The sequence below is a fragment of the Lissotriton vulgaris genome, chromosome 3_1 (genome assembly GCF_964263255.1).
Source record: "Lissotriton vulgaris chromosome 3_1, aLisVul1.2, whole genome shotgun sequence".
In the NCBI taxonomy this organism is placed as follows: domain Eukaryota; kingdom Metazoa; phylum Chordata; class Amphibia; order Caudata; family Salamandridae; genus Lissotriton; species Lissotriton vulgaris.
The window spans coordinates 1,559,274,144-1,559,296,436 of record NC_141689.1 but is presented as its reverse complement, the minus strand read 5'-3'; the positions used below and the strand labels follow the sequence as shown (position 1 = coordinate 1,559,296,436).

General features: G+C 47.7%; 1 protein-coding gene across 1 annotated transcript in view; it reads right to left on the bottom strand.

Annotated features, from left to right (window-relative positions):
- The window catches only part of CENPE (centromere protein E), a 1,817,274-nt gene that overhangs the window by 1,184,453 nt on the left and 610,528 nt on the right, over positions 1-22,293 (bottom strand). Inside the window, exon 24 of the mRNA XM_086962044.1 lies at positions 17,476-17,724. Coding sequence (XP_086818170.1) covers positions 17,476-17,724 — 249 coding nt within the window. The remainder of the gene's footprint in view (positions 1-17,475; positions 17,725-22,293) is intronic.

Sequence of the window (22,293 nt, the reverse complement as noted above, 5' to 3'; positions counted from 1 at the left end):
CCATACCTCCGTACCTGTGCCTCGACCCTAAACGGTGTATGTTTGATTGGCTAATACCCAATTGGCATAAGCTAACTTACTTGTAGGTTCTTTATATATGGGACCCAGGGCCTGTAGGTTAGAGGGTCAACCCAGGGAATGCAGCACTGGTAATGCCACCGTTGGTGTGACAAAGGTAAAATATCAACCCCCAGTCTGTCACCGCTGACTGGCAGAACTGTTTTAGACTGCGAACTCTACTTTTCCATTTAAAGCAATGACAAAGTCCAATGTTCCCTTCTTAATGCATGTCAATCGCCCCTAAGGCAGACTTAACGAGTCCTAAGTCAGAGTGCTGCATATTAGACAGTGGAATATATACTTTTACATGTTCCAATAATAAAACCCCACAACTGTCGTTTGTACTGTAGAAAAGGCCAGTAGTCCTATTAGCGAATTGCAAGCAGACACCTCCGCTTTGCTAACTTCTGCCTGGGACTACTAAAGTTGACACTGTAAGATATCAAACATCTTGTTGCATTAAACCAAACTTGATGCCCAAGTCGGAACTAAACTTGTGGCAGTGTGCAACTTTTATAAAGTTGCCACTTTGTTGCACTAAATCTCCTATGCCCGTCCATGGATGGAGGATTAATTTTCCAAGTACATATAGTATCAACATCCTCTCCCTATCCTGGAAAGTCTTAGGAGGAGTCTGACGTACGAGTTACTTACCTTCGGTAACAATGTATCTGGTAGAGACGATTCTATCCACAGATTCCTTAACGTAGAATTATCCCAAGGCGTGAGACTGGATCTGGAAAACTTTCTGCCGCAGCATCCCTGCGCGCCGGGAGACATCATGTAACTCTGCCCAGGCGTTGTCGGTGTACATGACGTCAGCGAGGTCACATAAGACCCACCCCGGCGCGCCTACGTCAGTTTTCTTCTGAGAACTTTTCCGCGCCACAACGCGGAGCCATCAGACAAGACTGAGAGTATAGGAACAGTATGCGAAAGAGTAGAAAAATTGGAAAAGGGAATGGTCAGGAACAACACCATAAAGAGCAGTGCCAGGCACTGCAGTACCCAAAGGCAGAGAAAATAATAAAGAAGAGAGCCCAGCCCTGAGCAGCAACCCTGCCAGAACGGAGATAGCCCCCCCTGGAGACAAAGAAAATATGTAAAAATGTCATGATAACATGTAGAAGGACTACAACCCAAACCAAAAACAATGAAGGGGAACCAGTCTGGGACAAACAAGGAACTACAAAACTCCAAGACAGCCCCATCACAGATTGTGACAACCCCCATAAGGAACAAAGGACAGAGGCACAGCCAAAAGACCTCAACCTAGAGGATAGCAGAGGGCCCAGAACATTAGTTATAAAGGGGAGAGAGAGGAGAGGGAGGGCAGGGTGGACGGTAGGCCCCAATGTGGAGAAACCAGAGCATAAGGGCACAGAAGTACCTATAAACCTATCCTCTAATTTGCCAAAAGGGGAGGAAAAGGAACAAATACAGGACGAACATCTAGTCAGAAAGAGTGAACAAATGTACTCATAGAAGACACAGCCACCCACAGGGAGGCAAGTGCAGAAGACCAAGCCAAAGTTCCTCACAGAACGGGGAGGAAGGGCGGGCCGTGAAGGAATCTGCGTCTAGAATAGTCTCTACCAGATACATTGTTACCGAAGGTAAGTAACCCGTACATCTGATAGACTACTAGCCACAGATTACTTAACGTAGAATAGATACCCTAGCCATACCCAGAGGGGAGGAGTGTCTCCAAGAGGACCCCACTCGCCTGGACATAACAAAGAGTCCCACAGGGGACGGTTCAAATGGACAGGGTGAAGAGCCCTGCGGCCCCAGGCAAGGGGAACCCCTACACTTTGACCACCGACCCCAGAGGGGATGCGGGAAGACCACTGTCCCGAAGCCAGGCATGACGACGAAGTGCCACCGAAGAAGCCATGGCACGACCAAACACCTCCGAGATGTCCAGAGCGGAGCGAAGAATAAACGCCGCCAGCTACCGGCCATCCAACACATGGTGCCTCAAATCAACACAGGCACCCTCCTGAGAAGCAGCAGACATAAGGGATTCTGCCGAGTCCCACAAGCAAGAAGTGGCCCTAGCAAAAACACACACCGTGTTAAGGGCCCGCAGAGAACATATTGCGCCCCCAGGAGTCCAGCCAATGGTCCTCCCGTGACGGGTAGACAACAGCAGCGGCAGAGAGGGAAAGGCATTCTGCAAAAGAGGGTCTCTGGTAGAGGGGTGGAGGGAAAGACACCAGATCATGCGGCGCTGGATGGTGATGGTGCAGAAGGTGTTGGGGCACCGGGTCCCCCGTGGCGGGATGGCCCCAAGTCCCTTAAAGAGAAGAATGGAGCGAACACTTGAAGGGAAGCAGGTGCTCCCTATCACCAGATCCCTGATGGAGAACCTCCAGAAGATGATCCGCGGGGAAATAGGCAGCTGGATCACCCATGCGCAAAATTCCCACAGCCGTGGAAACAGGGCGAGCGAAGGCCGCACCCGGCTCCATAGGGCCCAACTGTAGGAGAGTAGGGTCTGCAATCCTATGATCACCCAGATTTTTTGTTTTTGTTTCACTGGTTTACGACTTTCTCTGGCTGTGGGCCTGCCAATCAGACCCACAGCCTGGCTGTTCTCTTTCTAAATTACGACATGTACCCTAGGTGCATTTACCAATTGGTACTGGGCCACCTTATCAGACCCTGTAACTCAGGGCATAGGTGTACCCAGGGCTGCCAGGGGCTGCAGCATGTATTATGCCACCCCTGGCTGGCCTCCTAAATTTGACACAACTGGCTGCCTGACAGCTGGGGCAAAGGCGTGTAATCACCCTTTGCTGTAGGTGTAGTATACCTATACCTAACCCTAAAATGGACACACAGATTCCTATCAGTCACTCCTATGGCAGGCCTTGACAATCCTGAAGGCAGAGTGCTTGGAATCGTGTGAGATGGCGCTCTGGCATGAGCTGAGCCTGTCTGCAGCTTGCGGAACCAAGTCCTAATAGCTGTTCCATGATATCGCATACCATATACTCTTAAGTGCATTATAATCCTCGCGGTTAAATGCTAACTTTGGTATTGCTTTATCAAAACATGTCGAGTAAGGTGTCATACGAATTGGAATACTAACCCCTCGCCAATTCTGGCGACGGGGTTAGCATTCCACCCTTCTAGAGGGACACGACATGTATGTAACTGTGAACCCCGGTTAAAGTTAACTGAAGCCTCAGCTCCACAAAATGGATGCTGCCACCACAGACACGAGTCTGACCTCCTGCTGCTGGGAGTCCTTCCAGCGAGGGAGGCCTGGACAAAGGGTTTCCTGTCCGGGGCGGTGCTAGCACCGTCCCAGACATGGTTTTGTGTACCCTGGGTAGGCAGGGCTTTACAGGAAGGTGACTGCTGAGTGGCACCCCGGTGCTCACTACGCATAGGCCGGTCAGAACCAGTTCCAGGGGCACACCAGCCCCTGGCCTGGGGGAAGTCCGGCATGGCAGAGGGATGTAACCACCCCCCTCCTAGTCCCACCCATAGGCAGGACCTAGTCACCGGGTCAGCCCCCTTTTTTAGTATAAAGATGGGAGCGGGCCCCCTGTTAAAATTAGATCTTTGGAATCAAGACACGACTTTCTGCGAAAGGACTTCACGATTTCTTCATCAAGATTCTCCCTTGTGGCTAAGGAGTAGTCACCCTGCATCCGCAGGCACCATCCTAAAGAACATTGCGGTCTGCTGCACGTCCTTCATCACGAATCCGACGACCCAGCTCGACGAGACCCGGCTTCCCTGGCACCTCTGACCTCTACTCACCTCTACAGCAAAGCTGATAACCGTGAGTGCGACGAGACCTCGAGGGACCGACGATCGCCAAGACTGCAGGACATCTTTACAACAAGCCCACCGTGTCCTCCACGGGTGAGTGCTTTGGGGTCCGAGAAGCCCCAACCCTGCGCAGCTCCAGCACCCAAGATCAGCCTCCCTGCATCTCCACGATCTGCGTGGGGCCCTTCTGCTGTTTGCTGTGCACCGCGTTGTTTGGCTACTAGCCGGCTGGCTTGTGGCCTTCTGAACGACGCCCGACGACATCACTGCTGCTGGTCTGGTTGCTCCAGACTGGCCCTTGCTTCCTTCTTTAAGAGAGGCACCCCGGACCCTCCTGGTCCACTCCAGACGCCATTTTAGGTCCACCGCGTGGGCTTGAATCTGCCAAGGCTTTGTTGCCCAATCCTGGGTCCAGCGACGCCGACAGCTTCTATCTTCGTGGGACAGCTCGATCCTCCTTCCTGGTCGCCGACAACGCCTCCTGGTCCGTGAGATCTTCGAGCACAGCGTCACCCACTCGCCTTGTCGAGGTGGCTACCATCCGGTGCCCTCCTGGTGCCCACTGACTACTGGCTAGTAGTCTCGAACTTGGTCCCCACTGCTTTCAGGTGTCATCTTCATCGATCCAGGCTTGGATCCACCGAACTTTCTTCACTGGTCGCCTGCCAGCAACTTCTTTCTTCCAGGCTCCTGGTCCGTCAACGAGGATTCCCGACGTCTTTTGAGTCCTATGCAGCTGCAGCCCCTGGGCTAGGTAACTTCGGCATTTCGGTGCCCCAGCATAGCCTCAGTATCCAAGGGTCAGAATCCACTTTCGTTTTTTTTCCTACCAGGTCGGGTTCGCCCGAGAACACTAACTTTGCAATTCCTAGCTACCATAGACTTTGTCCCGCATCTCGCGTGAGAGTGCACACACTGCACCCGAGTCCCCTGGGTCTCCTAGAAGTAATCTAACGATTCTATAGTCAAGTCCTAGCGATTCCAAAGCCTATTAGTACTGTACTTACCTGCTAGTAATTTTGCATTCCACTTTTCAAGTATATGGTTTTCCGTGCCCCTCGGGCATTTGTATATACTGTGCTAACTTAAGTATTTTTGTAAGAGTTTTGGTTTGTGCTTAGTACCCTGTCCTCATAAAGAGTACAGGGCTGTTGTGATACTTAATAAATAACTGTTTATTTTCATAACACTTGTGTGGTGTCCTTTCACTTGGTATTCAAGGGGTATATGTGGTATAACAGCTGGCTTAACACGCCCTCTCGAGTCTTTAGCCTTAGACTGCTCGTATCCACGCTACTAGGATAGCTGGTCTATAAGGTTGACTTACAACCAATCATCAATAAGGGTTGCTGGACTGATACATAGTGTTCACTAGAATAGTGACCACTGCATATCAGGCCACCTTCTCACACCAACTATGGGGAAAGCAGCTCCTCAGTAGGCGACGGCTGCAAGCTAAGACGGCCGTCCCCCAAGCCAAACTGAGGAAGGAAGGGCCAGGTCCGGAAAGGAGGAAGAGGGACCGAGGAGTGGGGGACCTGCAGCATCTCCGGTGAAGATCATGGTGACGGCGAGGAGCAGTCCTTAGACGACGTAAGGGAAAAAGCCACGACGCGCTGGCCCGTCTCCGGCGAGGATGACACCAGCAAGCGTTGAACCTCTGGAGAAGAGGCATCCGAGGAAGAGTCAGCGGCCTGACACCGTAGAGTCCGCAATCTGAGGCAGGACATCATCCGACACCAGGGTAGACGCCGGAGCGACCTCCGCCACAGCGCTTGGCGCAGGATACCGAGGCGGCGAGAGAACGGCGCCAGAAAGGAGTCTACAGGACCGCCGACAAGGCAGCCGCCTGCGTGGAGGGGCGAGAGGGACCCGGGGAAGGACGAGGGGTCCCCCGCCAACCTCGGCCCGTGACTGGACGTGAAGGGCCCTCCGCCAGCCCCTGTGGCGCCTAAGCAGTGGGACTTGGGGGTGCGACCCGAGGCCCGGCAACCTCCCGCGACACCACAGGGACTCCCGCTGGGATTTGCAGCAAAGCAGAGGCGCTGTGGTCCAAAGGAGGGACCCCCGAAAGGCCACACCCCAACGGCACCACATCCTCCAAACCTGGATCCGAACCAGTCAGTGCCGGACCCGCCACGGAGGGCCCCGCACACTGCAAGGGATCCACAGACGTCCCAGGAGGGGAAGAAGGAGGAGAAGCCAGCAAGGCCTGCAAAGCCACCGCATAGGTCTCCATCTGGGCTCTAGCTACCCCCACACTGGGAAACTGCGTCACTTACACACAGGTGAGCGACGCTTTTGCGGCCTGGGAGAAGGGCGATGTTTAAGACTTAGGCAGCAGTTCCAAAACCACCCGCAGGGGCCCGGGCGTGGTGACGACGCCGACCTGGACATGCAAGCTGAGAGAAGTTTCATCCGGCGCTCCCGCTGGACTTTGGTTTCATCTGCTGGCATGCCTCACAATCAGTGGAGTCGTGGTGTGCCCCCAAACACAACATGCACATGGGGTGAGGATCCGTCGCCGTCATCTGGCGCGCACAAGAGGAGCACATCTTAAAGCCTGAAGGCATTCGCACACTGTTCCCACACACGCAATAAGGGAAAGGCCTAAACAGGCCCGGAGCACGATCCTGATCTGCGCTGCACACGGAAAAGGAAAAAACTGACATAGGCGGGACTTGTGACCTCGCTGACGTCACGTACGCGGACAACGCCTGGGCGGAGTCGCTTGATGTCGTCCCCCTGGCACCCAGGGATGCTGTGAAAAAAGTTTTCTGGATCCAGTTTCACGCCTTGGGATAATTCTACGTTAAGGAACCTGCGCCTAGTAGTCTCTATCAGATAAATGTCACCGCATTGGGCCTTGCGCAACAAACAGAGGAAATAAATACATTGTTCATGTGGATCATCTGTGCACATTGTTCTGTCCACAGGTAGAGCAGGATTTGAAAGGCTATTTTCTTTCTCTCAGTCACCACAGTTGGTGACCGAATTAAGGTCTCCCTGGTCGAGAAAATGGATCTTCAACAGAAACTTACCATAAAACATTTACAGTACTCTGAAAGCCTAGGACCGAGCTGAATCAAAACCACACTTGACCACGAAAGTTATAGGATATTGTAACTGAGAGGTTAGAGCAGAGCTCTTCTTGGGCACTCCCTTGCAAACAAAATGCAGAAGAAGTCTGAGCTATGGTGACCTCTAGGGGAGTAGGAGATGAAACCAAGTTACTTACCTGTAACTTTGGTTCTCCAGTATTGGTAACTTTCATAGATTCCCATAGCTTGTATCATTCCCAGTCGTCGGAATGGGAGTCTCAGTAACCAAAATAACAAAGCAGTAGGTAAAAAAGAAGAAAAAAAGACCTAGGCCTCATTCCCTTTTGTAGCATATCCATCTCTTTTTGCAAAAGAGACCAAAGTAAAGCAACAACTAATCAGATTAGCCTCACCCCATAGAACCCTCCTGAGAGAACCTCAGAGCCTCAGATTTTCATAGCCATTGTGTAACAGTACAACCAAAAACCTGCTGATGGCTGAGCTTTCCCAGGGGAGGAGGGTGGGCGCATGAGAATCTATGAAAGTTACCAATACTGGAGAACAAAAGTTACAGGAAGTAACTTGTTTTCTTACTCAAGTATTGGAACTCTCATAGATTACCATAGCTTGTATCAGAGTAGCTAGCATTCAGAAGCGCATTTTGCTCCCTCATTGACATCTCTTCATCTCTTTTCTCTATTCTAATGTACCCTTCTTTTTAGAATTACATGCAACTAAAACATTAATCAACAGTGCAATAACATTAAGGACATATAGCAAAATGTGCTAATAATAAAGAAAGGAAGGAGGGAAGAAAGGAAAGCTCACCACTCTGTGAAAGAAGTTCCTCAGGACTGCCTGGCCTACAGCCTTGTCTTCTTGTGCCGAGGTCTCCAGGCAGTAATGTCTTGTGAAGGTGTGTTTGCTGCTCCAAGTTGCAGCCCTGCATATAGCTTTAATCTGGACTCCTGCAAAGAGAGCCATAGACAAAGCCATGGATCTTGTAGAGTATGTTCTGACTCTGCCTTCTAGAGTTTGCCCGCTGCTGAGTGACAGAACCGTATAGCGCTGGATACCCACCGAGCAATCCCCTGTTTGAAGAGGGGTAAGCCCTTGCGGGAAGCACTAAATGCAATGAACAATCGAGAAGATTTTCAAGCATCTCTGCACATCCAGCGAGTGGAGTTCCCTCTCCGCCGGCGTAGAATGTTGAGGAAAGTAAGCCTTAAGAATCACCGGTTCATTTAAATGAAAGTCCGAAGGCACCTTGGGTATGAATTTTGGATTAGTCCTTAGAATTACTGAATGAATGAATGAAAATACTTGTAGAGCGCACTACTGCCGAGGCGTCTTGGCTCTAGAGAAAAATTAACAGAACACAATGCATACCAGAATTAACGTTGAGTAAAAAGCCAAGTTTTAATTTCTTTCCCGGAACAACATTCAATTAGGTACCTTTCTCAGGTGACCGGGAATTGAGTTCCATAACCTAGCTGAGAGGAAGGAAAACCTTTTCCTCCCCATCTTGCTTTCTTTATCTTGGGAACTTTGACCAACCCGAGAGTAGCCGACCTTAGATCGCGCATTGGTGTGTAGCAGGAAAACAAGGACTGCACATCCTCTGCCCCTCCGGCAAACAGGGCTTTATGGACCAGGCAGAGTGATTTAAACTCGATGCGCCGCCGCACCGGAAGCCAATGGAGTTGTTTTAACGTGTGGGATGTGGAATGGTGTTTAGGTAAATTGAGCAACACTCTGGCTGCCGCATTTTTAATTGATTGCAGTTTAGCCAGTTGTGCTGCACCAGCTACTAAATACAGAGCATTGCCATAATCAATTCTCGAAAGAATTGTGGCAATTATCACTGTTTTCATCAAAATTAGAGGAATAAACGGGAGGATCTTTCTCAGACATTTCAGCATAAAAAAACAAGCAGATGATACTTGGTTAATCTGGGCAGCCCAATCCAGTTCTTTGTAAAACATAAAGCAGAGATTTCTGGCTTTATTTACTGGTAAGATCCCGGCTGAAGATGGCCACCAGTGCTGATTCCAGATCAAGGTTTTATGACCAAACTCTAGTACTTCCGTTTTCTCAGTATTTAATTTTAGAAAGTTAGAGTTCATCCAGGTCATCAAAGTCGAGAAACAGTTAGAAAATTCCACTGCGATGACATCCGCTGCCTGGGTTACAGACACTATCAGCTGAGTGTCACCAGCATATGACACCAGCATGAAGCCAAAGCTCTTTATTAGTTTTGCCAATGGGGCAATGTAGATGTTGAAAAGAGTGGGGGATAATGCAGAGCCCGGAGGGACTCCTCCCGGAAGCAAAAATTCCTCCGACTGAAGTCCATCCCAATGGAGGATTTGTTCTCTATTTGAAAGAAAGGAGGACAATAGGGCAAGAGCTGTACCCGCGATACCAATGTCCTGATGCCTTTGAGTTAACACCAGATGACACACATTATCGAATGCTGCTGTTAAGTCAAGCAGGACCAGTATGTCCCTTCCACCCATGTCCATAACCTAGCGTGTTTCTTCCACTGCCATAATCAGTGCTGTCTCTGTGGAATGATTTGCACGGAAGCCATGTTGGGTATTGTCCAGAATGTTGTAAGTTTCTAGGTATGATGTTATCTCCACATTCATGGCCTTCTCAAGCACTTTGGCAGGGAGCGGTAAGCAGGAGATTGGACGATAGTTTTTTTCATCTAGTGGGTCCAGTTTTGGTTTCTTTAGAAGGCGACGGATACAGGCCTTTTTTCCACTGTGAGGGATAGATTCCTGTGGAAAAGATTGTATTTAGCGCAGGGGATAAAACAGAACTTATTTCTTCTGGGCCCAGATGTAATATAGACGGAGGACAAGGGTCCAAAGGGGAACCGGATTTAATTTGTAGCAGCTAGTTTGCTACTTTTTCTTCTGCCAAAATTGAGAATTGGGATAGACCATGTTCCCCCGACCCTGAGAGTACACTGCACAGGGTCTTTTCCCTTGATGTCATCGGCTACTCTGGAGAATTCATTATACACCGACTGGACTTTGTTCTGGAAGAATCTGGCTAGTTTGTGTATGACATTTTGGTCGGGGTTAACTATTACATCCCGAGGACACTTCATTAGTGCAGTAACTGTTTGAAACAGTTCCTTAGGAACATTAACTGCCTCTTGAATTTTAACAGTAAAGAAAGCAGTTTTAGCCTGGATAATTGCATTCTTATATTTTTCAAGCGCCGCACAGTAAAGCTTCTCTGTGCGGCATCGTATGGTGATCTCCAGGCATGCTCTTTTTGTCAGCATTTAATTTTAGCTGCTTTAAGATCCGCAGAGTACCATGGGGACGAAACCTTTTTCGGTTGTACTTTTAGGATCTTTTCTGGGGCTCTCTTATTAGCAGTCTTATTAAGCCAATTATGGAATTCCATGGCTGCTTGATTTGCATCAAGGGAAAATCACAGGCCTGGCATCAAATGCAGACACTAGGTCGTGTTTATTTATTGCCTTCCATGCACAAAATTTCCTCACCAGAGGTCTAGATCTCCGTTGGTTGGTTACTGTTTTCAAAACTACCGTAAAATACACCGCAGCATGATCAGTCCAAGGGAGAGGAGCGAACCGGTTGACTTCCATCCTAGGGTTACTGGTGCATAATCCATCAAGTGTATGTCCTGCTATATGGGTGGGTTCACACACAATTTGTTTTAATCCAAAGCTAGCAAGAATATCAAGAAAATGGATAGTGTCTGAGTTATTGTCTTCCAGATGAAGATTAAAATCTCCAAGGATGGTAATTCTATCAGTATCAGTGCAGGATTCCAGGAATGTCTGAAGGGAAAGGGAAAACGGAGATTTTTTTGAATTGGAGGAAAGATTCCTGGATCGTTTGAGCTTGTAACTCACCAATTCTTCTTGCCGAAGTGAGAGCTAGAAGGAGCGCCAACTTCCAAGAGAGGAATTTCATATCTGCTCGATAAATCAGTTCTAAGGGATGCTTCATGAGCTGGGAGAGAACCAAATTCAGATGCCACCTAGAAGGCAGAAGGCTAACTGGAGGAAAGACTCTAAATAGGCCTTTGAGAAATTGCTTAATAATCCTGGCTGACCAAAGGGAAGGTCCAGATGCAGTGCGTCTATAGAGAGACCAAGACGCCAAATGAATCTTTATGGATGAATGAGCCAGCCCCGCCTTAGCCAAAGACAGGAAATAAGGAAGAACCTGGTGAGGTTGAGACGAAAAAGGGTTGATATCTTTCGGTTAACACCAGATACAAAATTGTTTCCATTTCAAACGGTACGTCTTGTTAGTCGAAGGAGCTCTAGCCTGAAAGAGAACTTCCTTTATCTCTTCTGATAGACCTAGAACAAGAAACTCTCGCTGCTCAGGAGCCAGGCTGACAGGTGTAAGGATCCGGATGCCAGACCTGGCCCTGGGGTTGAGTGCGCTACTGGGGTGTAAGCGCATCCCTGTGGTGGGCACACTTGTATGGTACTGTGTGTTACAACAACACAGTAGATTCCAGAAGATATTCGAATAAAGTTCCAAAACTTTGAGAGTTTTCAAAATGTAATTAACATTTTCATCGGTGTGTCTCATATTTTCTTCATATGAATGGATTAACAATCATTGTTATCATCATCAGGCATGAAAAAAGCTCCAATGCATTTCGGACAAGACGTCCTTTTTCAAGGAGCACTGCAACAAAGGATATACGAAAACCAAATCAATATGGGAGCTTGAAACAACGATCAAACAACAGGGTAACTGCACGTGAATACGCGGATCCGTGAAAACAACCTCATGCGCCCTTGTGAGACAGAGAAATGGTTTGATAAAGGAAGAATCACCCGTGCGTGAAATTAAGAGTAAATAGAATGGGGGTAATGACCGTGCTCCGGACTCGGGAAAAATTCAAAGTGGTAAACGCTGGTGCTTAATAGCGTGGTTCCCGGTGTTTAACAAACATGCGGAGTTCAACGTGAGAAAGTCAAACAAAGTAAGACAAAGTAATAGGCGGCTCGTAGAAGCATGCGAGGTTAAGATGAAGTTAAACGGTGAGTTTTAAACAGGCAAGACTTACTTAGTGAGACGCAGGTTAGAAAGCATAAAGCTCCGGTTCAGGTTGTGACAGCCTTCGCGGAGTGGAAGCGGAGTTTAACATAACGAAGGCGGGGTAATGAATATAGAAGAGGGGTATGTGAAGGGTGTGCAAAACGTGGCCATCTTGGAATGGTGTTGTGGTTGAAAACGAGTGGGATAAACAAGGGAATGTAAACATGCAGTTACTAAATGCAAACAGCAAAACAGGATGAGGTGCATCAAGGTGTGCCCAGCAGGGCATTTATAAGTAACAACTTAGTTCTGTGCGGTCATTAAGACCGAAAGGTTTCTGGGATTGCAATCTGTACATCCATGATGTTTCTCTTTGTAGAAGGGTTTTGTTGTTGTCTCTCCCTTCAATCTTGGGGACAATCTCCAACACCAGGTATTTGAGCTGTGCCACGTTATGGTTGGCTTCATTGAAGTGGATGGCGATGTTGGATTTGGTGTTTTTATTTCTGATATTAGACTTGTGTTCGTTAAGTCTTGTCTTGATTTTCCGACTGGTTTTTCCCACGTAGGTTTTGCCACATGGGCACTTTAGGAGATAGATCAAATTGGCGGAATCGCATGTAGCGTCAACATTGAGCTTGATATTGAACCCTCTCATGGGGTGACTGACAGTGTTCCCTTTGATCACATTATTGCAGTTGCTGCAGTGGTGGCACGGTCGTGTGCCAGTGTGATGTGTTGAGGTAGGTTCAGTGGCACTTCTTGAGAGGATCTCCTTAAAGTTCATTGGTCTGGTGTAAGCAAAAATGGGGGGATCTTTGAATAGTTCACCAAAGTCTGGTTCGGAAGAAAGTATACGCCAGTGTTTTAGAATAATCCTTTTGTATTTGTTGCTAGAGGTAGAGTACCTCGAGACCAGTACCATTCTCTCATTATCGGTTTTCGGTTTGTTCTGCAAAGCTTCCGTACGAGGGATTGTTGAAGTTCGATCAATGGCTTCCTTAAGGATTATTTCTGGGTAACCTCTCTCTCGGAATCTAGATGCCATGGATAAGACTTGGTTTGTTCTGATGTCGGGGTCAGACACGATCCTGGTGACTCTTAACATCTGGCTGTAGGGTAGGTGTCTCTTTAAGGAGTTTTGATGGAAGCTGCTAAAGAGCAAAGCATTGTTGCGATCGGTGCTCTTCCGAAAGAGGTCTGTCTGTATTCCCTGAGGGGTGATTTTAACGAGAACGTCCAAAAACGCAATTTCATGATGGTTGAGATTCCAGGTAAAGTCAATTCGATCATCCTTGGAATTGAGTTCAGTAAGAGCCAATTCCAAGCTCTCTTCAGTGTTCTTCCAAATGAAAAGCAAATCGTCAATGTAACGAACATAAAGTTTAAGGTTATCCATCCAGGTGTTGATCTGATAGATGTGGTTGCGTTCGAACATGGTAAAATAGGGCGCCATTTCGCCAGCGTCTTCTTTACCAGAAAAACCTGGAATAGAAACCTTCTCCCTTCTGAGAAAAAGGGACCAGCTCTACAGCTCCTTTGAGGAGCATCTGATTAACTATGAGCCGGAGAAGACGCAGATGTTTCTAAGGAATGGCGGCAGGGGGCTTGGAAGGTGGAAAATGTACAAACTCCAGCGTATGGCCAATGTGAATGATGTTGAGTACCCAACGGTCTGATGTGATTTGTTTCCAGTTGTGGAGGTATCGAGACACCCTGCCACCCACAGATGTTTTCGGGGAGGGGGTAGAGCAGGCAGAGCCAGAACGCCGCTACTGTCTTTTGGTGGTGTCACGCCCCTGGCGATTCTGCTTTCCTCTAGAGTTATTCCTAGAGAAAGAAGAGGCCTGGCCTTGTCTTTGATAAGACGGACGATACGATTGAGGTGTTGAACCATAAGAAGAATACCGTTGCTGCTGGTATGAACCCCTGTAGGAAGTGGTACTTATTCCTATGGTTCCATGGAAAGGAACCTTCAGATAAAGAAGAGTTCCCAGGAATCTTGCAGTTTCCGTATCCTTTTTAATGTCCTGGAAGGCATCATCAATATGTTTGCCAAAAAATGCCTCACCATCAAACGGAAGGTCCGGGATTTTGTTTTGGACCTCCAGTCGGAACCATGTTGCCTTGAGCCAGCCTTGGCGACGAACAGCTGCGCATGTCAGCGAGCGGAAAGCCTTTGTGGGAATATCCATGGTGCATCCGATCACCTCCGCAGATGTAGCCTCACCCTCCTGTAAAATATTCTTTGCTTCCATCTTGGATTCCTGTGGCAGTTGATCTAAATATGATGAGAGGTCGCACCCCATCTGGCGAACGTATCTTCCAAGGATCGCCAACGCATTAGCCGCCCTAATCAAAAGGCCCGCCATGGAAGAAAACCTTTTCCCCGCATTATCTAGGCGTCTGCCTTCTTTACCAGGTTGAGTCGTCAGGGGTGCAGAAGGATTACGGGACTTTCTTTGAGCCGCCTGCGATATTACTGAATCCTGCTTCGGCTGACCTATTAAGGATGCTGGACTATCATCAGGGGCCTTGTGTTTTTTCTCCAGGCGTGGCAAGACTGGGATGACAGTGGCCTGATTTTTCATTGCCTTCAACCCTTAGTCCCAGACATGGCTGACAACTGGAATAGAACGGACCATTTTCCTATAGGGTTCCTTAAAATCATAAAATAAGCATTCTTTTTTAACAGAAGGCATAGGAACCTTAAATCTACTCGAGGCTCTTTCCATCCATTTGTGAACCCCCCCCCCCCCCCATGTCCACCGGAGAATGAACCGGATCCGGAGTAGGAGTAGCTGGGTCAGGAATCACGTAATCATCCCACTCCACACACTGGTCAGGCCTGTTGCCATTGTCTTGATCCTTGTCAGAAGAATCGTCCTGTACTCCCTGAACCACTGGAGGTATACCTGGGCTGGATACCTGCGGCTGTGATACCATCTGGGATGGTGCTCCTGTCGAAACCACTCAAGAAGCTGATGGAGCAGACGCATCATGCACTGCAGAAAAAGGAGGAGGAGTTTGAGAGACTCTCTTCCTATAATCCAGCAACATGCTCTGAAGATCTGCCAAGCGGGAAGAAGGGACTGAAATCATCTCTTGGCCTGCGTCTTCCGGGCGATGAAAGGATTGTTGGTATGAGTGCTCATGAAGGTATTTATCTACGAATCAGTGTCCTGGCATTTTACCAAAAGTTGTGAGGGGCTATGGGCATAGCCAAAAGAATCTTGTTCATCTACCTCAGAGTCGTCTTCGTCTTCAAGCAACAGTGCGGGAGGCAAGGGGGTAACCCTCCTAGGAGATGTCATATCCAGCGTTATTTTCTTTAAAGAAATAGTGATTCTCTCCGTCGACGAAGATGTCTTAGACGGTACCGTTGGCATTGGGGTTGAAAGAGAAACCATAGTCGACGAGGTAGTCGACGGGAGATCCACCGTCGACGAAGAGATGGGCGTCCTCGACACTGCCATCGACAAGACAGTGCAACACTCCCGTCATCGTCGTATTTGCTTTCGACACAGACGTCGCCACTACCATAGTCAACACTCGTCGACATCGCCATAATCGTCGACGCACCAGTCGACACCGACGTCAAAATGTGGAGACTTGAAGGTACTGTCGACGAGCCCGTTGACGGTGGTACTGTTTTCACCTGTATTTTAGTAGTCTTTGTCGACTGAGTCTTCTGCAGCGTCGACGACGACTTGGAATCTTTATTAGACTTCTCAGATGTTAGAAAACAGGGCTTTTTGAAAGCTTTAACAGACTCCACCACTGCTGTAGCTGAATATAGTCCTTCCCTCTCCTTTGCACCACGGCGAGGAGATGTGCTAGGACTCCGGCTCTCAGACTCACAGGGTTTTTTTAGGCCTTTGCAGGACTGTCTGTGGATGGATGGTGAAGGGGAAGCCCTACCTCTTCACTGACCTTCTGGGTGAATATGATGAATCCTCGCTGTCACTTGACAGTTTCCTTCCTCAACTTCAGCTTTTGGAGCCAAGTGAGGAGGCTACCATCACGGTCCCGGAGAGTCTTTGTTGAGAAGGTGCGGCAGATCTTGCAGTCCGCTGCCTTGTGGTCCGGGTACAGGCAATAAATGCAGTCCTTATGCCTGTCCTCCACATACCTTTTCTTCCACAGGTGGAACAAGCCTTAAAAAGGGCTATCTTCTCCTTGTCAGACATTTCAAGATGAAATATTAAGCAAATCTGAAGAAAAAACTGCAGAAAAATAGTCAACTAGAGTTGAAGTGAGCAAAGCTCAAAGGAGACTCCCTTATCACAACAAGCAGTAGAAAATCGGAGCTCTGAGGTTCTCTCAGGAGGGTTCTATGGGGTGAGGCTAATAGGATTGGTTTTTGCTTTACTTTGGTCTCTTTTGCAAAAAGAGATGGATATGCTACAAAAGGGAATGAGGCCTAGGCCTTTTTTCTTCTCTTTTGTACCTACTGCTATGTTATTTTTGTTACCGAGACTCCCATTCCGACGACTGGGAATGATACAAGCTATGGGAATCTATGAAAGTTCCAATACTGGATTAACTGAACACTTACCTCTCATTGGCTAAAGTTCTGGTTGTTTCAAATGAGGTGGATATGCTACTAAACAAACATTGACGGCTATTGCCAGTTTGAAAAAGTTTTAATGTTAAAGTTACTGGGTATTCCCAGCCTGACTGAGGGGAATAATTCAAGCCGGTAAACAGATGAAAGATTCCATGCTGGAGAAGTTTTACATAGCTATTCCCACTTTGGGAGCAGTCCCATGGTGCACAAACACGCAATAGCTTAAAAAAAAAACAAATATGGCCCAAAGTTTTACATTGTTAAACAACTTTTATCTTTACTCCATTTTTATAAATGCAGAGATATGACCAACAATTGCTCTTCTGTAGACGACCGGTGAAGCTCAGGTTATTAAATCACTTCCAACATTCACTGATCTTCATAGTTCACAAAAGGTGAAATTCACTATTGCATCAGTATTCACCGCTGTGCATGGTCACAGAGTTATTATATCTCTGTTGTGGAATAAAAAAATTCAAAAATGCACCAGAACACTGTTTTCCGGACAAAGGACAGAGTAGGTCCAAAATGCCTAGGCATCTCCGAGTTTTTGATTAAGCATCATTATCAAACAGTGCATTTCACAATATAGCTATTAAACTGTTCATATTTAGTGCATCTGGACAGACTGAATACCAAGGTGGCACATATTTTTGAAAAAAAAATGTAATTTCATGATCCAAGATACATTATAGGAACTCACATTTTGATGAAGCTGTACATTAGGCCAACTGATTTTAGCATAAATACATAATTAGGAAGAAAGCTTTATGCCAGAGTACTCCAGAGATTAGGCACCCACACACTGAACTAAAATAATTAAACATTTCATCTACCAAAAACAAAGTAAAAATGTGTAGCTAAAATAAAGAACAACTTGAGCACTCCACCCCCATACATAATGGAGACCTTTTACTTCTCTATGAGGAATACATGTACTAAAGGTTTACAAACCATTACTAACCTCTTGTTTCTGATTAATTCCATCTATTTTCACTCTATGCTCTTCCTGTGCTGCTTCAAAATGTTGTTTGAGTTCCAAGTACTCCTGTTGAGCCTGTACATATTTAGGTTGAATACTTGCTAAATCTTTTTTTGCCCTTCCCAATTCATCATTCAGTATCTTAATTTGGGATTCCTTATCAGTCAGTATCAAATTAAGTTCATTTTTTTCTGCTGTTATGCCACAGAGCTCTTCCGAAATTTCACATACCTAGGAACAAGACATATTATAACTATTACATAAACAGACATCAGATGTGCTCCTCAAAGCTATTTAAGCAACCTAAAACATTCTGAAATGTACCTCCACCATCAGTAAATGAAGAAAGGAAAAATTAAATCCAACATCCAGGTAAACTAACAAAGAAAAAGAAATGCGTTACTTACCTGTAACTGCAGTTATCCAGTATTGGTGTCTTTCATAGATTCACATGCCTGAATCATTCCCCGTCGTCGAGACGGGAGTCTCCGGTACATAGAAAAGTAATGTCCTATAGACATACATAGAGAATAGTAGGCCTAAAGGCCTCACCTTAGTAACATATCCATGTAAAAGGACCAATCTCTAGAGAAGAGCCAATCAGCTATCACCTCCCTCTAGAACCTTCCTGGCAGGAGCCTCAGTCCCTCAGATTTTCGTACGCACTAAGCTAAGTAGGGTTGAGACAGAGTTGGGTGAGACCTTCCAGGGAAGGCGGTAGGGTTGCATGTGAATCTATGAAAGACACCAATACTGGAGAACTGCAGTTACAGGTAACGCATTTCTTATCCAGTATTATGGGAGTCTTTCATAGATTCACATGCCTGAATCAGAGTAGCAAGCAATGCAGAGTGCACATTTCTGATGGAACAGCATATGCAAGTCCTTAGATAAGACACCATGCGAGCATGAACCATCATTAGACATCCACAGTAAGTATTACTAAAGAAATGTGCATACCAGAGTAGGATGGAGGGACGGAGGAAGGCTCACCTTACTGAAATAGATGGCGTAACACTGTTTGTCCAACTGCTGCATCATTCATCAGCTCCGTATCCAGGCAGTAGTGCCTAGTGAAGGTATGCGGCGACTTCCATGTTTCCGCCCTGCAAATGTCAATGACTGGCACCCCTGCAAAGAGAGCCATAGAAGTGGACATAGCTCTCGTGGAGTGCGCTCTCACCTTGGAATGCAATGGCTGTCCAGCTTGGTCATGACAGAAAGCAATGGCTGTAGAAATCCATCTGGAGATGCTCTGCTTGGCAAGCGGTAGACCTTTCCTAGGTCTGCTGTAAGCTACGAATAGCTGGTTAGATCCAAAGAAAACAGCAATCTCTCAGCTGCCGTGCTTGGGTTTGGAAAGAAGGAACACAGAACCACAGGTTTATTTAGGTAGAAGTCCGATGGGACTTTTGAGATAAACCTAGGATTGGTTCTCAGGATTACTCTGTCGTTTTTAAACTGTAGAAAAGGATCCTGGATTGAAAACGCCTGTAGCTCACTGACCCTCCTTGCAGATGTGAGCGCCAGGAGGAGTGCTGTTTTCCTCGAGACATACTTTAGGTCAGCTCTGTGTACTGGTTCGAACGGATGTTTCATGAGCTGGATAAGAACCACATTGAGATGCCAGGTAGGTGGCAACATCCTTACTGGCGGGAAAGATCTGTATAATTGTTTTAGAAATTGCTTAATCAACCCGCTTGACCAGAGCGATGGACTCGTTGAAGTTCTTTTATAACGAGATATTGCTGCTAAGTGTACTTTAATGGAGGAGTGGGCTAGGCCCGACTGTGCCAGATGTAATAGATAAGGTAAAAGTTGCTCCAGTGATGTGGAGAAAGGCCGAATTCCGTGATCTGCACACCAAACACAAAAGTCTCATTCGTAGTAGACAGTGAGGAATCAGGAGGATACACGATGACATCATCCCCAGGAGGGATTTGAAGAGGCAGACTGTCAAGACTTTCTTTGAGGCTAGTATAGCAGCTAGTGCAAGGAGCTTGTTCAGCCTCTCTCTGGATGGGAAAGCTTTTGCTGACCGTGTGTCCAAGGTTGCACCTAGGAAACTGATGCACTGACAAGGTTGTAGGACCGATTTTTCCTGATTGAGGGTGAGACCCAAGCAATCGCAAAGCTTTAAACAGGCATTAGGAGACCTGGACGCGTCTTCTAAGGATGGAGCCTTGACCAGCCAGCCATTCAGATACGGAAAGACTTGGCGATGGCACTGTCTGAAATATGCTGCCACCGGGGAACGACATTTCGTGAATATGCGCGGTGCAGACTTGAGCCCGAAAGGCAGAACGCGAAACTGCAAGTGTCTGCCCACTACTGCAAATCGCAAGTACTTTTTATGATTCCTGTGAAATGGGATATGGAAGTAAGCATCCTATAGGACATGGGACGCTATAAAAATCCTGCTCTTCCAGTAGTTGCAAGACCTCCTGGATTACCATGCGAAACGACTGCTTCTTTAGGAATTTGTTGAGGGCCCTGAAGTCAAAGATTGGTCTCCACTTCTTGTCTTTTTTTTGGATCAAAAAGAAGCGGGAATAAAACCCTTTTCCCTTCTGAGGTGGAGGTACTCTCTCTATTGCTCCTTTCTACAGCATAATCGAGATTTCTCATACAAGCAGCCCTATATTTTCGCTGTCCTTTACCTTGAAAAGGACGACTTCCCAAAAGACGATTGCTTGTTTTGCTGTTGTTGTTGCTGTTGGCATTGCGGACTACTCTGGCCTGAAGAGCAGGAAGACTTGTATTGATAATTTCCTCTGTAGGAAGACCGCCCTCTTCCTCCAATTCCACTAAAGAACTGGTTCTTATACTGAAGAGTGCCCAAAGCTCTCGCAGTGTCTGCTTCGTTAATTTTTTGTGCCAAATAGCAACTGGCTATCATATGGCATGTCCAAAATCTTTGTTTGCACCTCAGGATGGAAAGAGCCATCCTTGGAGCCGCAAGACTGCTGCTCCAGCCAACTGGTGGAACCTTGTCATAGCGATATCCATCGCGCAGTCTATAGTTTGACGCCGATGCTTCACCATCTAGCAGAATCCTCTTTGGATAAATCTGGCAATCCCGACAGGTATGGGGCTATGTGTGCCCACAATTGTCTATGATAGCATCCCAAGAGCGCTCTGGCGTTCGCGGCCTTTACCGTCATTGCCGACATTGAGGAAAACCTGTTCCCAATGTTGTCCACTCTTTTTCCCCCCTTATCAGGAGGAAGCGACAAAGGGGCCGAAGGATTCCTGGAGTTCCTATGGGCCGCCTGTGTCACTACGGAGTCCGGCTTAGGATATCCTGTTAAACACGCCGGTGCTGTATCTGGCGCCCTATACCCCTTCTGACTATAGGTAATCGGTATTGACCTTAATGCCTTCTTGAGAGGTTCTTTGAAGTCATACAAGAAGCAGTCCTGTTCTTAAGAGGCCACTGAGATCTTAAAACGTTGAGCAGCCTTCTCTACCACCTTATAAGAGATTCCAGAATTGTCGGATTTCCCTAGTCGACGAGCCCGTCGACGAGATCGCAGTCATAGACTATGCCGTCGTAGACGAGCAGTCATAGATGAGGCAGTCGTAGACGACGCCATAGACGAGCCATCGTAGAGGAGCCATCGTAGATGAGGCCGTCATAGACGAGGCCATCATAGACTAGGGCATTGTCGACGCTGTAGACAGGCCGTCGTAGACGAGCAGTCATAGACGAGGCAGTCGATGGCGATGCAGTCGTAGACGAGCCATCGAAGACGAGCCCTCGTAGACGTGGCCATCATAGGCGAGGCCATAGTTGACGCCGTAGACAGGCTGTCGTAGACGAGCAGTCATAGACAAGCCATTGTAGACAGGACATCGTAGATGAGGCCATCGTAGATGAGGCCATCGTAGACAAGCCATCGTAGATGAGGCCATCCTAGACAAGCCATCGTAGATGAGGCCATCCTAGACAAGCCATCGTAGATGAGGCCATCCTAGACAAGCCATCGTAGATGAGGCCATCCTAGACAAGCCATCGGAGATGAGGCCGTCGTAGACGAGCAGTCAGCCGAGGCAGTCGACGACGCTGTCGTCGACGCTGTCATTGACGCTCTCGTCGTCGACGCTGTCATTGACGCTCTCGTCGTCGACGAGCCGTCGTAGACAAGCCATCGTAGACGAGGCCATCGTAGACGAGGCCATCGTAGACGAGGCCATCGTAGACGAGGCCATCGTAGACGAGGCCATCGTAGGCGAGGCCATCGTAGGCGAGGCCATAGTCGACGCCGTAGACAGGCCGTCGTAGACGAGCAGTCATAGACAAGCCATCCTAGACAAGCCATCGTAGATGAGGCCATCCTAGACAAGCCATCGTAGATGAGGCCATCCTAGACAAGCCATCGTAGATGAGGCCATCCTAGACAAGCCATCGTAGATGAGGCCATCCTAGACAAGCCATCGTAGATGAGGCCATCCTAGACAAGCCATCGTAGAGGAGGCCATCCTAGACAAGCCATCGTAGAGGAGGCCATACTAGACAAGCCATCGTAGATGAGGCCATCCTAGACAAGCCATCGTAGATGAGGCCATCCTAGACAAGCCATCGTAGATGAGGCCATCCTAGACAAGCCATCGTAGATGAGGCCATCCTAGACAAGCCATCGTAGATGAGGCCATCCTAGACAAGCCATCGTAGAGGAGGCCATCCTAGACAAGCCATCGTAGAGGAGGCCATCCTAGACAAGCCATCGTAGATGAGGCCATACTAGACAAGCCATCGGAGATGAGGCCGTCGTAGACTAGCAGTCAGCCGAGGCAGTC